Here is a 16,812-nt window from a genome sequence, read left to right on the forward strand (position 1 = left end):
CCTCATGATTGCTGTGCTGGCCTGCTGACCCCGTACGTATACATGCGCGGCTTCGATCACGGCTGCGCTGGTGGTCGCATTGCTATAGGAAATCGAAACGAAATGCTAGGAATTCGTGTGCTGTGGGTTAAGAAAAACTATAGGTGGTCAAAATTGTCCGAAGATGTCCTCTGTGCGGCGTCCCTCACAGTCGCTTTGGTACGTTAGTTCTCACGAACCACACCAAACATATGCGTTGCCAGCGAATTGTTCTCAGCTTTAAAACTGCTGGTGTGTATTTACTCTGTGCGAATTCTTCCGGCGGTCTTTGTGTCATTTCGTACATGCCGTAACGTATGTGTTTTTGCTGCAATCGCTATGCGACGCCAATCACGGGGAATGCATTTTTCCCGCGAACGTCACTACAGTTCTTCCGCTTGTCATTCGGCCCTGTACTAAAGCCCGGCTCACGCACAAATGCCGTGGTTATCTTCAGTCTGGTATTCCATCGAGTATATAGGCTCGGAAAGAATGCCGTTATCTTTTACGCTCGAAAAAAAAAAAAGGTTTTGTTGGAGAAATCCGCTTACTGTGTTGTTCTCCGCATTGCGTATGATATGACAGTACAGACAGATGCGAAAAATGCCGCGCTTGTCGCGCCATTCTCGCGTTCGCATGTGGTCGCCCGTTTACGCGACTCGTCTGTCACCCGTCTGTCGAAATGCGGGCCTCGTATAACACGTTGGCGACACTCTCTGCATACCGCGCGCATTCTTCTGCGATTTTTTATATCGTCGCGCTCGCCGTGTGCGTGAGAAATCTGCCCGACATTGCGCCGATGCCTTGATGGCTTAAGTAGCCCCTTGTTGACCGACCACTTTTTGGATTGATTGATTGATATATATGTGGGGTGTAACGTCCCAAAACCACCATATGATTATGAGAGACGCCGTAGTGGAGGGCTCCGGAAATTTAGACCGCCTGGGGTTCTTTAACGTGCACCCAAATCTGAGCACACGGGCCTACAACATTTCCGCCTCCATCGGAAATGCAGCCGCCGCAGCCGGGATTCGATCCCGCGACCTGCGGGTCAGCAGAGTACCTTAGCCACTAGACCACCGCGGCGGGGCCACCTTTTTGGAGGACCCTAAAGTAGGAAAAAAGTAAATAAAGCAATAGAAACTCATTGGATGTCTGTCGAATTCTCGTACCTCGAACTCGCAAAAAGGAAGAATAGGAACCTATTTAGTTCAGAATATGGGATACCTCAATTTACAAACCTCTAACGAAGTTATTGTATTGTCAGTGCTGTTTGGTCACGGTGTCGGCTTCACGGCACAGCCTAACGATAATGTAAGAAACACACCTTGTCGGTAATAGGTGGATCATTTTTTTTTCTTCTTTATTTGTATTCGCGGTTTGTAGTTGGGAGTGCGGGGTTATATGCAGCAGTAGGGTAAACGCGACAGAGTGCGGTTGATATATTTGATTGATTTGTGAGGTTTAACGTCCCAGAACCACCATATGATTATGAGAGACGCCGTAGTGGAGAGCTCCGGAAATTTCGACCACCCAGGGAACAGAGTGCGGTATAGATGTAGATAACGCCTCAGGATTTTCATACGCAGCCGTGCGAACTCGTCGGGCGTCGCAAGCGTGTTGTCTGCCTTGACCTAACTTGTTGACCTAAGGGTCCCCTTGCTCTTCAGTATCTGTGCTCAGTGTGCTTTATTTTTTTCGGGGGGGGGGGGGGGGGAAGAGACTTTATACATAGCTGTGTGACATGATGGTTCCTTTATCCAAGTTATACACTGTGTTGTTTATCGTTCGCTTTGCGGAAAACGGCAGGTTCTTCCGTTTTACGGCACCCGTCGCGTCAACTCTTTCGTTACCTCGCAAGAATGATTGTTTTTCATATGTCTCGGGGAAGGTCGTTTTTTGTCAGTTTGAAAAGTACTCGAACACGCATTGCAACATACCAAACTTTGCAGAATGAAATACTCTTTCTAAAAAATATATAGGTTGTAAAGCAACAAGAATGTCTTACAATGAATAAAAATGGGAAAAGTGTGCAATTTTGTGTCACCAGCTGGTAAACAGCGGAATAAAAAGCACTATATATGCAAAAATATCTGAAACAAAGAAAATTCAGAATATAGATTTTGTAGATAAATGACCCAGGAACAGTATAAAAATAATTAATGTCGTAGAAAATGTTTCTCTTCGCATAGACAAAGAGAATCAGAACCGAGGAGCTGCTTCATTGCTCATGCCATGTGGCGATGAAGCATTGCGTGGTTTTTCGAGAAGACGCAAGTGTACTCGCACACTCTTCTCAGTAAATTCTCGTTGCCTTGCTATAAGAGTCTCTAGGTATTCCAATAAAGATGGAAAGCAGTGATGTGAATAATCCCTCTGTAAATAAGATGTCGAATGAACTTCGCGATTTCATTTAGCGTCACCTCTTTCCATGAGCCACCTCACTCCGCATAGGTTGCCGTGCAAATATATGCATCCAAGCATATTCCTTTGCATCTTTGTGCATATCGTAATAAAAAAAAAACGACAATATCGCGCGTAGTTCTAAAATGTTTCACACTCGTCTGAAGTCAGGGCCAAGATGTGCTCCGGGAGTCTTTTTGCCATTAGGAGGAGCTCTGCAGCCAGCGCCACCACACCGTGCCCTAGCGAAGTGTGGACCGCGCGCGTAACCTTGTGGCGGAGGAGATAACTTGATGATGTAAACAAAACAAACCCACGAACAGCTATGGAAGTCTCAGGCTGACGCAAAACATCGTCCCCATGAAACTTGAAGCTTGGTCGTCGAAGAGATGACGTCGTGGACGAGACAACCGTCAGCCACGGAAGCTGCCGAACGTCTCCCACACCGCTCGCTCTCGCACAGGTATGCGGGAAAGGCCCGTTCCGTGAGAAAAAAAAAAAAAAGCGAATCATTAGTGAGGGAAAGTCAGCTTTCAGGGGCGTTTCGCGCTGTCCAGATGTAACAGTAAATTGTTCTACAAATTGACGTGTAAAAGCATTGCAGCGTTCGAAAACAGTTCGTTATAAACGGTTATTCGATTTACGCGAGGTCGATGTAGTAGGGTTCGACTGTGTTAGTAAATTGCGATTTTGCAATGCCAACCGCGTTCCCCTTGCCTTGAGAGGACGTGTGCTCAAGAAAAACGGAAAGAAAAAAACGCTATAAATGAAGGTAGAAAAGAAGAGGTGCCTGGTGACGCAGCCTCTAAATTCCCGCGCCATTTTGCCGTCACATCATGTAACGGTGAAAAAAAAAAAAAGACATTCTGTTAGTCGAGCCAAAAGACGAACATAGGGCAAATTTCATCAAATTTTATAGTGCCTGACTTGATCGAAACTCGGGAAGGAAACCTGCAGTGCCTTAAACTAGAACTGGTGGGAGGAGGTTGCGCCGAGTGGAGCGTAAATACGCTCTTTTTTTATTTCCTTCTTTTTTTCATCGCGAGTATGGTTTTTCCCGCCTAGAGAGCATTTCTCTACGTCGATGTTCGCGGACGACGTGTGTGACGTATCGGGCGGACTTCGTGCCAATTGTTGCGCAGATTGTGAGGTCTTGTACGTCGTGGCAGGCTGCAGTCAATCGCACGACGTTGACAAGTTCGCACTTCCCGCGGCTACCGACCAGCGCGTAGCGAACTCGAGTGTACGGCGACAGATGGCGCCACCTCATCGACTCGCGTTCAACGTTTTTCAAAGCGCGGGACGCACGTATGTCTAGTGTGGCGGAGGAAATCTTGTTGCCCGAAACACGATACGCTGTTGCAACTTTACTGTGGTGGAGGAAAGGTTTTTTTTTTTGCCGAAACACGATACACTGCTGTAACTTAAGCCACTCACCCAGCGCCTAACGAGTATGAAGTGACAAGCCGGACTAACCGTCATTGAGAGTAGGTATTCAACACGAAAACTTACAGGGTCCCGTATGCATTCGTCTGAGTCGACCTAAAGGCGGCCGTCGTCTTTTTCGTGTTCTGTTTTTCTCAGTCAATGTATTGATCCTCTTCAGCTCCCTCGAGCCGAAATCTCTGTGCACCTCATATGGCAGTAGGGTTGACAGGCGGGCTAGTTGGTACAAATTCATAATGGAATGATTGGAAGCGCAAACCAACGGGACACAAGAGAACAGACGAACAAGCGCAGACTGAAACTCAGTTTATTCAGAGAAGAAATTATGTACCAGAGAATAATTATATATTATATGTGAAATATCGTTTCTGGACGACACCTGATCAAGGTGGAACCTTCTCTCCAGTTCTTTCCCTTTCTCATCTTTCTGGTATATAATTTCTTCTCTGAATAAACTGAGTTTCAGTCTGCGCTTGTTTGTCTCTTCTCTTGTTGTCCCGTTGGTTTGCGCTTCCAATTATTCCATTATGGACCTCATATGGAATTGCTCTGGCTCCGTGATCAGTCCATCTGTGATCCTTCCATGGTCGATCGTCGTGTGGCGACGTGATCACGGGCCGTGACGTCATGATGACGTCATAGTAAAATCGTGGTCGCGTCACAAGTTTTGGCGATGCGTGACGCCATGCTGGCGTCATATACACTGTAGAAACGTGTGCGAAATAACAGGCATTTTTGCGGCAAATTTCTGTTCTGGAAAAAAATACAGAAAACAAACTATTCAGAAACTATACAGAAAATTTCTGTTCTGGTACAGAAAATATATCTTTTTTTACGTCGTTGACAAAAATAAGTTCACGAAAAAAAATAAACAGTTATTTTCTGTTTTTGGACCCGCGAGCCCCCCCCCCCCCCCCCCACACACACTCATAAAACAAACTTTTGGTCACGTGAGCATTTTTATCACAAAAAATACTTGAAAAACACTTGCAACACTTTACCTGGTACTTCGCATATTTCAAGTACCATAAATGTTATTTTGCGCAAAACTAGGCCGCATTCTGCAGTCTCTATCTATTATTTGTTTCCGTAAATATGCCCTCCTTCTCACCACCTCACCATCGTAAATGGTGAGGTGGCGAGAAGGAGAACCGAAATATCGCATCGTCTCACACTACGCCCTCTTGCCGTCAGAACACAGCGACATTTGATTCGTGACCGCCGCTCGAGAATCTATAGGCGCATGCCTCTATAGGCTTGTGTTGCTGCACTGGCGGCTGAAATCGGCAGCTGTTCCATCTCTGCGAAATGCATGTTATTGTGCTCGCGACCGAACATCTCCTCTTTATCTTTGCTCAGCTCGTTCTTTTATATGCCACCGCTTTCGCCTGAAAGAGAAACGCCGGAGGAATGTAGCAGCGGCTGACAATTGAACGGCTTTCGTAAGTCTGCCATGTTTAGAAGATAGCGGATTGTGTATACGCTCGCAGCGTGAGTCGCAAGGCTGACCAGCCGATGTAGCTGAACATGGACTTGCGTCCAACAGCCGGACAAGAACGAGCGTTCTTGAAAAGGATAAGTTTATGTGACAAGTATGGTGACGTCGTCATTCGTAAAACACGCTTACACGAATGCACATCGCATTCATACAAGCAGTGGCAATTCTTGGGAAATACATATCGCGCTTATACGCGTCCCAGTCCGCTCACAGGCCATAAGTTACGAGGAGGAAAACGGTGTTCCCCATGTCGTGCTAACTCCGACCGTGCACCTTTATCTATAAGGAATTCATGTAATAACGCAAGCTAATTTCTGTCTCGCATGCTGGGCTCACGGGTTTGCGCATGTATCCCTTTGGCATCAACCAATTCGCCCAGCGTCAAGTCTGACTCGCTCGTTACATGACTGCTGCGGGGAGAATGCGAGAGATCCTGTAAACGGTGTCGCATTACCTTCACGAAACGCGCTTCGCCCCGCCGCGGTGGTCTAGTGGCTAAGGTACTCGGCTGCTGACCCGCAGGTCGCGGGTTCGAATCCCGGCTGTGGCGGCTGCATTCGCGATAGAGGCGGAAATGTTGTAGGCCCGTGTGCTCAGATTTGGGTGCACGTTAAGGAACCCCAGGTGGTCTAAAGTTCCGGAGCCCTCCACTACGGGGTCTCTCATAATCATATGGTGGTTTTGGGACGTTAAACCCCACACATCAATCAATCACGAAACGCGCTTGCAGAGCAAATGCGCTGCTGTCATGTTCATGTAAGCGAGATTACAGCCTGCCAGCTCGATGCGACTCCCAGTTAACTCGCCTGCAGATGCCATTTGGGGCAACTGACTGATACCTATTCATTTTACAAGAGCCCAGCACTCAGTGTCCACGGTGGTTGAGGCCGTGGTGCAGTTCGTTTTCCGGAGGAAAGAAAGTACACCTGACGGCGTTGACAGTTCGCCGTAAGCCGGCGTGTCACGCATCACGTTCACGTGAATGCGAGAACAGGCGCGACAAAGCACCTGCTCAACGCCTTAATTTCACCGAATCGCGACAACACTTTTTGCGCCCCCCCTTCCCAGCCATGTTTGGCGCGTCGGTACAAGAGAGCCGAAGAGGTCACCATCCCCCCCCCCCCCCCCTGCCCCTGCGTATTTCTTCTGCTCTGTTCTCTATTCGTCCCATTTCCTCGTGTGTTTACCGGTTGAGGTCAATGAGGTGTTTCTCTTCGAGAGACAATTATAGTCGCGTGGTAGAGAGTGATAGGAATGAGTGAATTCTAACTTGAAAATCTATACAGAAACTAGTAAGAGGAAAAAACGAATTCGTTAGATGACCGCTGTACCTGGCTCAAGAGTATCACAACTGAACGGTGGCCATCATTGAATGAGGCAGCACAGTAAACGACAGCGACAGCGGGCGATTATTCACGCATGCGCACCGAAGGATGTCTCATAGTTTAGACTCTCTACAAGTATACGTAACTTGCACAACATTTGAACAGGTAATCACTAACATCTTCTATTTATAGTAGTCCGCAGTGAACTGACATCTCAGCTGTCCGTTCCGCTTCGGCGAGTGCAGAAGATGTTCCGCAAAGCGCGACACCACACAACGTCCCGATTTCCGAATGGCATTGAATTTCGGTCGCATTGCAGTCGCCGCAAGCGTACATTGTTGCGTCCTCGAAACTCGTTTCTTTGACTTATTCCAGTTGCGCCCACTCCGGGTCATTGCCACTATATAGTTTATGCGATCGAACGACGCAGATGTCCGGCCCACTCGTGTCGGATGCGCTCTTGAAGCTCGCCGGTGTCACAGTTTCCGAATCCGCAGCGCGGTGAATTGCTCTCGCCGATATCCGTTTTTTCGTCTCCGCGTGGCCCAAGCGTCTGCACTGTATCACTGGCCACGCTTTCGAACAAACCGCTTACATATTATGCGAACGACAGGAAAAGGGACATGAAGGGAAAAGGGAGCATGAAAGGTCGGGGTAGGGCCAGCGAAGAGGTTGGCATCGCTTTTTTTTTGTACCTACGTTTAATTTCACCCTATAGAACTTTCACTCCCGCCGATCGTGCCTTATTTTGCCCATCGCGTTCGTTCACCGCAGCCTGTGTTCATTTCGCTGCAAGGAATTGTGTTGGCGCTAGCCGCGGCAAACACGGGTGGCATGCACAGCCATGCTCAGGGGTTCGACATGTCGCCCCTCTCCCTACGCCTTCCCCGTCTCGTATTTTCGGGTCCCGAGCCGCGGTTCCCGGAATCGTAACTTTTTTTTTCGGTGACCCCGCCATCCGCTCGAAGGTCACGATATTCCGACCGGAGGATGTCTCTCGGCTACATAGCTATAACCACATTCTTTGACGGCCCGCGATCATGAAATGTGGCCCTCCCTTTTTTTCTTTCTTGTGTTTTTTGTGTATATACATGCGTGCGTTAGTCTTAGCAACGATCGCTGCTAAGACTAACGCACGCCACACACATCCCGTATAATTTACGTTTCCTCTCGGGATTTGAAGAAATAATAATAACGAAAATGAAAAATCAACGACGAACGAGATCTGTCTCACTCCCGTATTATGCAGCCTCCGCCATGGCGTTCTCTCGGCATTCGTTGCGGGAGAAAGCTCTTACATGCGCCCAGAGTCAGGACTCGGGAATTTACGATGTCCCTTTCATCGGACAAGATGCGAGGCGCAGAAGTGGTCAGGGGGTCACCCAGGGGCCGAGCTCGTTTTCATCATTCCTTATTCAGAGTGAAACGGGAGGGGTCGCGACACGAAAGAAAGGAAGCGTTGCTGCAGAGCGCGACGTAGTGCGCGGATATGGTGCGCTGATGCATGGCTCGTCTTCGCATGCAGCGGCCATGTATACGGTCTCCCTCGAAGGTACCGTATGCCGTTTCGGAGCGCGCTTATATGGTGTCCACCTGTGGATCCGACCGTTTTCCTTTGCATTTCCTGCGCGCTCCTTTGGCGGTCGCCCCCTTTTTTTTTATTGGCCACTCGCCTGCAGGCTTGCAACTGCTTGCCGTGGATTTACTGGGCTCGTTTCGTCCGATCGCAAGTCCTCCTTAGTTATGGCGCATTGTGGTCATTGCCGCTGCTGCGGCGGCGGGAAACGGCAGTGTCATCGAACTCGTCAAACGCCTATAGCGCTCTTGCCACGTTGCGCTAGAGGCGTGTAGCAGCTGGACTCTAGTTATATAGTGTCGTAAGTTAGCTACATCTATATACTTCGTTGCCTTGGCACCCTGACGGTATGCATCGCCGCTGGGAATTCATTCCGTTCTTTATGTGACACGAGTAGACCCGGCTGGGCTCGACAGAGTGTGCAGTCGAGGTGAGGGGTGTATTGTATAGCCGTGTATAGTATAGTGGGCCTGTCTTAATAAATTGGGGAAACACGTTTCACTGAGTGAAAGCAGATGTTTTCTTTTTTGCTCTTGGTCTTCCGAAGGTCGCGTGTGTGAAGATTTGGGTGATTTGCGCCCGTGTCCGATTCCAGTGCGGTCGGTTCGCCGCTGCATTCCCGAAGTGTCACGCTTTCTTAGAAGTGTGGCAGCTTGGGCTAGTTGGTATGACATGACGATAGTTATAGCGCGAGAACAAAACGACGACACAGAGACGAGAAGGACACGAAAGCGCTCGTGTCTTTCGTGTCGTTCTTGTCTCTGTGTCGTTGTTTTGTTCTCGCGCTATAACTATCGTCACGCTTTCGTTTTGTATTTATCACTGCCATTCGCAACGGTGGCGTGGGAAAGGGCATTGTAATACGAAAGGTTACCTCGTTGGCGAGGGGTTTGATTGGAAGTAAATGATTGATTGATTTGTGGGGTTTAACGTCCCAAAACCACTATTTGATTATGAGAGACGCCGTAGTGGAGGGCTCCGGAAATTTTGACCACCTGGGGTTCTTTAACGTGCACCCAAATCTGAGTACACGGGCCTACGACATTTCCGCCTCCATCGGAAATGCAGCCGCCACAGCCGGGATTTGATCCCGTGACCTGCGGGTCAGCAGCCGAGTACCTTAGCCACTAGACCACCGTGGCGGGGCTGATTGGAAGTAAACGTTTGGGACATGAAGCCGCATCAATTATTAATATTATTAAAAGAGTAAAACGAATTCCGAGCCGCAACAGTGCAAGAATGAAGATCCCGCATGCATCCGCGCCTTTTTTTTTCACGTGTTTTTGTTATCTATATCACTCTCGTTGAGTGCTGTGAAGAGTTATGGTTAGTGAATGCAGTTCTTTCTCACGATCTTCCTTGGAAACCTTCGCTGCGAAGGCAGTTTATGTTGTCCTTGCAAGATAGCGAGCAGGCGTCCTCTCATTTTCTACCGTCTATCAGCATTGGTAAGAAGCTCATCAACACCTCTATAGCACTTGATCAGTTGTCTCATCTGTTGATAGTTAGTGATCAGTACTGGACGAGGTCCAGGAGTTACAAAACTCTTGCGAGCACACACTGTCGTGGAAACACGGAATCGAACACTTGGGTGTCTTTTAAGGCCAAAGCTTTGATGCCTCATCAGACGCTGAAAGCGACAGTCGGCGCTTCAACACAAGAAATCGTAATGATATGATTACGATTTCATGTGATATGACGTCACTTTGCGACATTAGCTCAATGCAGTGACTGAGAAGATGGCTTTCGCCTTCGAGTCGTCGTAGGCTAATGCACAATCAATCAATCAATCAATAAATAAATCAATCATCAAACGTTTAATTTTGTCATAAACAATACAATATATTATTAGGGACTATATGTAACTTTCTCCTTCGAGCAAAGCTTTCCGCTTTTCGTTCATGCCATCATCGGTTTTGAAATGTCGCCGGGCAATGCTGACCGGATTGAAAGACAGTTGGTCTAATGTAGTGACTTGGTGTGGTATACGACTGAACAGTGTTCGTGACCGCAAATGCTTGAACGCCGTTTTTGTAACGGGAACCAGGGCAATCGAAGGCGAAGCGAGCGTGCCATGATTCTCGTACTGCAATAGACCTACACCAGCGCATGATGGCAGCCTGTGCTGAACCGTGGTAAAAAAATAATTATTGTTGTAGTTTAGCGACACAAAATCACCTTATGAATATGAGAGGCGTCGTAGTGGAGGGCTCCAGAAATTTCGACCACCTGGGATTCTTTAACGTACTCCTAAATCCATCTACATTGGCCCCTATAGCATTTTGTCTCCATCGAGAATGCGGCCGCCTCGGCTGGGATTCAATCCCGCGACCATAGGTCAGCAGTCGGTGCACCTTAACCACTAGACCGCAGTGGCATTGATTGATTGATATGTGGGGTTTAACGTCCCAAAACCACTATATGATTATGAGAGACGCCGTAGTGGAGGGCTCCGGAAATTTCGACCACCTGGGGTTCTTTAACGTGCACCCAAATCTGAGCACACGGGCCTACAACATTTCCGCCTCCATCGGAAATGCAGCCGCCGCAGCCGGGAATCGAACCCGCGACCTGCGGGTCAGCAGCCGAGTACCTTAGCCACTAGACCACCGCGGCGGGGCACGCAGTGGCATGTCGTTGTCAAAGTACATCGCGTCATGCTAAGTAGGCCGTGTGTGCTTTATCGATATATAGCTTATGCCACGACTTGATAGCTTCGCATTTACTTGGCATTTCGGCCATCGAAATCGTTTTCATGCGAAGGAACCTGAGAGGACGGTTTAAGTTTCCAACTAAGCGCTACTTAAACGCCTTCTGCACGAAATAAGGGTTTGTTTTTTTCCGCATACGTGACGTACCGGTGGGTAATAAGAGGCAGTTACGTCGCCGAGCCGTCTCAGTAGGACGAGCCTGCATTCGGAAGAATGAAATCGACCTCGTGAAGTGCATTTCTCCGAATTGGATCGCGGAAGCGAATGCTCTGTGCGCGATCGTGTTCTCGGGTTTCAAAGGCGAACGGAATTCGTCGGTTCGGGTGGGCCCGTCTGCATGCGTGCCTTGACGCTGTTTGTCGGCTCGTGACGATGAGGCGCCCGAAAAGAATGCGGACGGTTTATCACTATTCAAGTATCCCAACAAAGAGCCGTTGTCTTTCTTGGAAAATTGGGAAAGTAACATTGACTGTCATTTTGCTTGCGCGCAGTCATAAATTCGAAAACATAGTGAAAATAGATTTGTCGAGAAAATACTTCATGCATACGGCACTTCTCTCTAGCCCCCCTCCCTCCTTTAACCTTGCGGTGGTTACGCGTTGCAAAAAAAGATGCACGCAGCAGCATCGTGTGATCGCCGGCGCACCTCTGCGATCCCTCCTGTCCCACGTGGATTCACCTTGAAAAACCTCGTCCCCTCACTCGCCCCGGCTCCCCGTAAGACCGCTGCGGTTCCTCCATCCTTCCCGAACGGCAGGACCCACTAAACACCTCCCATTGTGCATCGCCTCCTCCGTCCGTCCGTCGATGGTTCGACTCCCTGAAGGTTACGTTCGGACTTCGAGTGCGTCCTTGCTGTACTTTTCTCGTGTCCTCCTCGTCGTCGTCCGAAGGTTACGTCGACGGGAATGCGCTTCGGAGGCGCTTACCGCAACACTTCGCAGACGTCCCCTGTCACTTGTGAAAACGAAGACCTTGTAAATGCCCCTCCGATCCCCTTCCCCCATCTCGCCCGGGACGGTGTTTATTTCTCGCCGGCTTTGCTAAGCAGACCCATCGGCGTGCTCGTATTCGCATCTCCGCTCATGTTGCGCTTATCTTTTTTATATTTTACGTTCGTTTGCCGCAGTAAACGCCTGTCTACCAACAGCCACCTTACAGACCACCACTCCCCCCGTCCCCATTGTGAGGTGATGGTACTGTGAGAACGAAGCTTCCTATTTTGCTCTCGTTTGCCCTGCGCGAGTTGTGTGTTTGTGTGGGAGCGGCCGGCCGACCGGTCACTCAGCGCCAAGGTCAAGTCGCTGTTTGGCGGTGTTAAAGCTAGAGGGGGCCAGTGGGTCACAAGGAAGCGAGTTTCCGTTTCACGCGGATGTTCTGCCGCCTCCGCCACCACCATCGCTTCCTTACGCTTACTTATTTTCTCTCCTCCCTCTCTCTACAACCTTGGGACGGCATGGAAGATGTGTAAAAAAAAAAGGAAAAAGTGGCGATGGTGAGAGCGGGCGAATTATCCTCTTTCGGGAGTGGAGATTCTCACCCTTGGACTGGAAGTAGCGAGTTCATACGAACGCGCTTGCATCTTTCTGGAACTGTGCTGCTGTCTTCTTGTATCTTGGTTCTTGAATCAACAAGGAGTTGATTTCTTCTGTCTAGAGATTGTAACCGTTTCAGATTTAACACTTGCCTCTTCTTTCTATTACGCTCTTAATCAGGTCCCGGGCAAATATGCTAGCCATAACCAGGAAGAAACTGTGCGAAAGAGGCCTTATGTTTTGGTTATTTCTAGCACTTTTTACGCATGGCATTGTTGGGAGTGCAGCACAGGTTCTGGAGCCCGTCTACTAGCGTTTTTTTTTTTTTTTCGAAGTTACTGTGCGGTTGCAACACGTCAAACAATGATGCGTGTGCCATGGTTTCATTTTGCGTTGTTGAATACAAATTCGTGCCACTCTTTTTTTTAGTTGTCTATATGCTCGTCCGACCTGCTGTGGAAGCTTAAAGCCACTCTGTTGTATTGCAGAGCTCGAGGTCCCGGGTTCGATGCCCGGCCGCTACGGCCGCATTACGATGGGGGCGAGATCCAAGAACACCCTTTGCCTGAATTCGTGTACTCGTTAAAGAACCCCAGCTGGTTCGAAATTGATCCAGATTCCCCCCACTACAGTGTACCTCATAATGATATCTTGGTATTTATTGGCACGGAAGATTAGGACTGAATTAAATAATTAAATTTAATGAACATTAAATGAAGTAACCCGCTCGTTTTTTTTTTCCGGAACTACGCATTTTTAGGCAGAGCGATACGCGTATGACAGGTTAAATAAGAAAATAAAAAAGGACAAGTGCACTGATAAATAGTTTAGTCGAATAAGCGCAAATCTGTGAGAACAGAATGGCGTATTTTGTGCTGCAGTTCTTCAAGGCGATTTTGTGTGTGGACAAAAAAAAGTGCTTTATATCAAATCACTGGCCCTCATATATTTACTCAGTGCACTGTAAGTACGTGCATTGTGACGAGTACAATCTCTATTTGCAAGTTCTTTTCTTCTTCAAAATCCTTCAGCGATAAGCAGCCGGTATCCGTGCGAAAGGCGTCCTCGCACGTGAAAGGTACGCGTATACGTCCGCTCCGAGACGCGTTGCTATGCACGCATGGCACAACGACGAAAATGCATGCACTGGCGTTTCGCACAGTCGGAGCACTGCATAGTCGATGTGGGGAAGGACGGGGAGGGGTCCACTTCTTTAGGCAGCGGAAAGAGCGACCTCGAAAAAAAGCAGCAAAAGAAGAAGAAGAAGGAAAGTCGATCCGCCGATGCTATACAAGCTTACGTTCACGTGGGAGTCGGGGGGGGGGGGGGGGGCCTCTCCGCGCGGTGCACTGCTCGCTTCACTGCGTGCGCTCTTTTTTGCAGCGCCAAGAACGAACGCCCATATATAGTGAACGAAGCTCGTCTCTAGATCTTGTATCATCTGGCTTCTTCCTCCTCTTCTTGCATGTCGATGCAGATACACCCTTGACGCTGCCATCATCCAATGCCACCCCCCTCCCTTGTCGGAGAACTTGAATGATTGCTGACTGCATTTTCCGACTTTCTGTGTACTCCGCTTCTCTTCCGTTGAGACTGTCTGTATCCGACAGTGCGTGTGTGTGAAGCATTGGTGGGAGCATAGCGTATAAGTGAAAAAAAAATTACAATAAAAATGAAATCTCGGGTGTGTTACGCAAGGAAGAAGCCTGTGCATCGGAGATGGCTTGTTTTATGTATAATATGTGTGGGCGGAAGCCGGGTTACCGCTTCCGAAGATCTATGTGCATTCATCGGTTTGACGTCATTGCTGGAGACGCGTGTTAGTATGCGTGCCGCTGCACGAAGGAAGAAAAACAAAACTAAAAAGAATGGAGTTCAGGGTGCCGTGCTCGAGGAAATATTGTAAAACTGAGATAAAAAGCGCAGCTAGCCACGAGAGAATCATACCCCCTCCCCCCCCCCCCCCCCCCATATTCACAAACGCTCCTCGACTCGACTTTCACCCTTCACTTGACAGAGTTGAGCACTGCGCCACTGCTCGGCTAAAATGACGCTGCACTACTCAAGAATAGCAGCAAATTATCACTGCTATGCAGTGACTTACCCTGCCTAGAGATGGCGCTCCCATCGGCTTTCTCAAGTGAAGGGGCGTTCTAGAATACGTGGGATAGACGTAAGTGTATATATTCTTTGTCAAGGTATACCGCGTCTCGGCTTATCGGTGGGCTAGATTAACATAAAAAAAAAAGACTGGGAGCGCGTACTAAAATGGCTATGAGATTTATACTGTGTTCTCTATCCTGCAGTTGCAGAATTTTCGTGGACTGAATACATGGTGATACAAAAAAAAAAAAAAACATGGTTTACAGTCATGCTGCAACGTGGTATACATTGTGCGTTTTCTCGACACCTCTTTTCTGCCCTTCATTCCTTCCCCAGTGCAGGGTAGCAAACCGGATGTGCGTCTGGTTAACCTCCCTGCCTTTCCTTGTATCTTTATCTCTCTCTCTCGACACCCGGCAGTCTCCGGCGTGAATGAAATTTGTTGATTTCATATTTCGGTTAGTGTTGTGTGCTTTCTACACCGTTTTGTCACGAATCCAACCACGCAGCTATATTTGCGCAATATGGAAGACAGAGCGGCCTGATCAGGATGGTTTAGCGGCACTGACAAACCACAGTGTACACTAAGCGCACACCGCCCCGGTACAAATGGCTGCTTGTTAAATAAGTGAGAACCCTAAGACACTTTGAATGATTGCCGCAGTCTGGCAAAGTACCCGCCTATCGCCACAGAGGATCTCGGCGAGCTTCCTTATTTTCAAATGAACTTTATACACCCATTTTTTTTGTTCTGTGGCCAATGTGTGTAGCTGGGTGAGAACGTATTCAAGCGGATAGTCGCTTCTATTATTGTCACCCCCATTATGGACTTCGTATTTGGAAGGAATCGAACTGTGTTTTTGTTATTAACTCAACCATTTGATTGTTCCTCGCAGGCCGCAAGGCCAAGGGCATCTACGCCATCTCGGTGTCCGGCCGGCTTCCTATGGCCACGGTGCGTGAGCTGAAGAGCCGGGGCATTACCTACAAATCACGTGACACCAGCACGGTGTGACTGTCCCGAACCAGGGCGAAGCCAGCCAGCTGCTTGAGGGTGGTCGTCCCCTCCGCCGCTGATATTATTGTAAATAAAGTGTGTGCATATCAACCTCGTCGTCGTCGCTGGTGTATGAACTAATGAACTACAGAATATATATATATATATATATATATATATATATATATATATATATATATATATATATATATATATATATATATATATATATATATATATATATATATATATATATACCGCACGAGCTGTTGCACTGTACAAGAATACTAATGGACAATTATGCCAAAGAAAAGAAGGTGTAGGGAATGTTGTTGTTATAGAAGTAATTGTAATGTAAATGTGAATAAATCAAAGTGGACGAAAAGAGAACTTGCCTAGGGCAGAGATTGTGCAAGCATGATGTGAATCAGGCGACGATATTCTTGGCTGAGGAAGAAAAGTTACCTAAACGGCGTTCCCTGGCATGAACGTCGCACCAGTCAGCCATAGGTGAAAGACCCCCGCCGGAATTAGAAATTTTGCGAAGTGACTACGTGATCAACGACTTGATGCAACGAAGGGACAACACCTAAAGTCTGTTACACTCTGAGAATAAATACAGGCCCCGCCCCCAAGACTGTGGCTCACCTGCAATTCATCTGTGCTAGAGAATTGTGTCACGTGCTTTCCTTTGCAATGATAAATACTTTTTCGCCGATAACACAAATACTACGCGCAGTAATTATTCCGTTCTCTTCTGTTCTGTTTTGCTGTGGAGAGGTTGAGGTCTATATTGCCTCGGTTACTCCATATCACGAAGTTCTGCAGCGAAAAAAAAAGAATAAAACTCAACGGTACTCAAAAAAGAAGCAACCCAAAAAAAACAGTAATTAAACTGCGTCGTGTCTTTTCAAAACATTTCGTTTGACAGACAATGACGTCGAAATCTTTGCGGAAATAGCGGAGGAAGTCAACGTTTTTTGACGAACGACCAGTGGCACCAACCGACGCAAAATAAGCGAATCGTCCTTCGCGTCACTGAAAGGAGCAAATGTGGTTTGGTGAGCTATATGTGCAAATTTTCTCGGGGTGGGAGAGTTGCGGTTGTGGGCGGAGCTTACAACTAACTATTCGGTTGTAAGCGACTACAGGTATCGTAAATCAGCGTGCATTGTCCTCCAAAACGTATGGTGTGTTCCA

General features: G+C 48.0%; 1 protein-coding gene across 1 annotated transcript in view; it reads left to right on the plus strand.

Annotated features, from left to right (window-relative positions):
* spt4 (Transcription elongation factor subunit spt4) overlaps window positions 1–15,723 on the plus strand; it is a 36,114-nt gene extending 20,391 nt beyond the window's left edge. Inside the window, exon 4 of the mRNA XM_037428275.2 lies at window positions 15,512–15,723. Coding sequence (XP_037284172.1) covers window positions 15,512–15,630 — 119 coding nt within the window. The 3' untranslated portion in view covers window positions 15,631–15,723. The remainder of the gene's footprint in view (window positions 1–15,511) is intronic.
* The last annotated feature ends 1,089 nt before the right edge of the window (window positions 15,724–16,812 follow it).

The sequence above is a fragment of the Rhipicephalus microplus genome, chromosome 3 (assembly GCF_043290135.1).
Source record: "Rhipicephalus microplus isolate Deutch F79 chromosome 3, USDA_Rmic, whole genome shotgun sequence".
In the NCBI taxonomy this organism is placed as follows: Eukaryota; Metazoa; Arthropoda; class Arachnida; order Ixodida; family Ixodidae; genus Rhipicephalus; species Rhipicephalus microplus.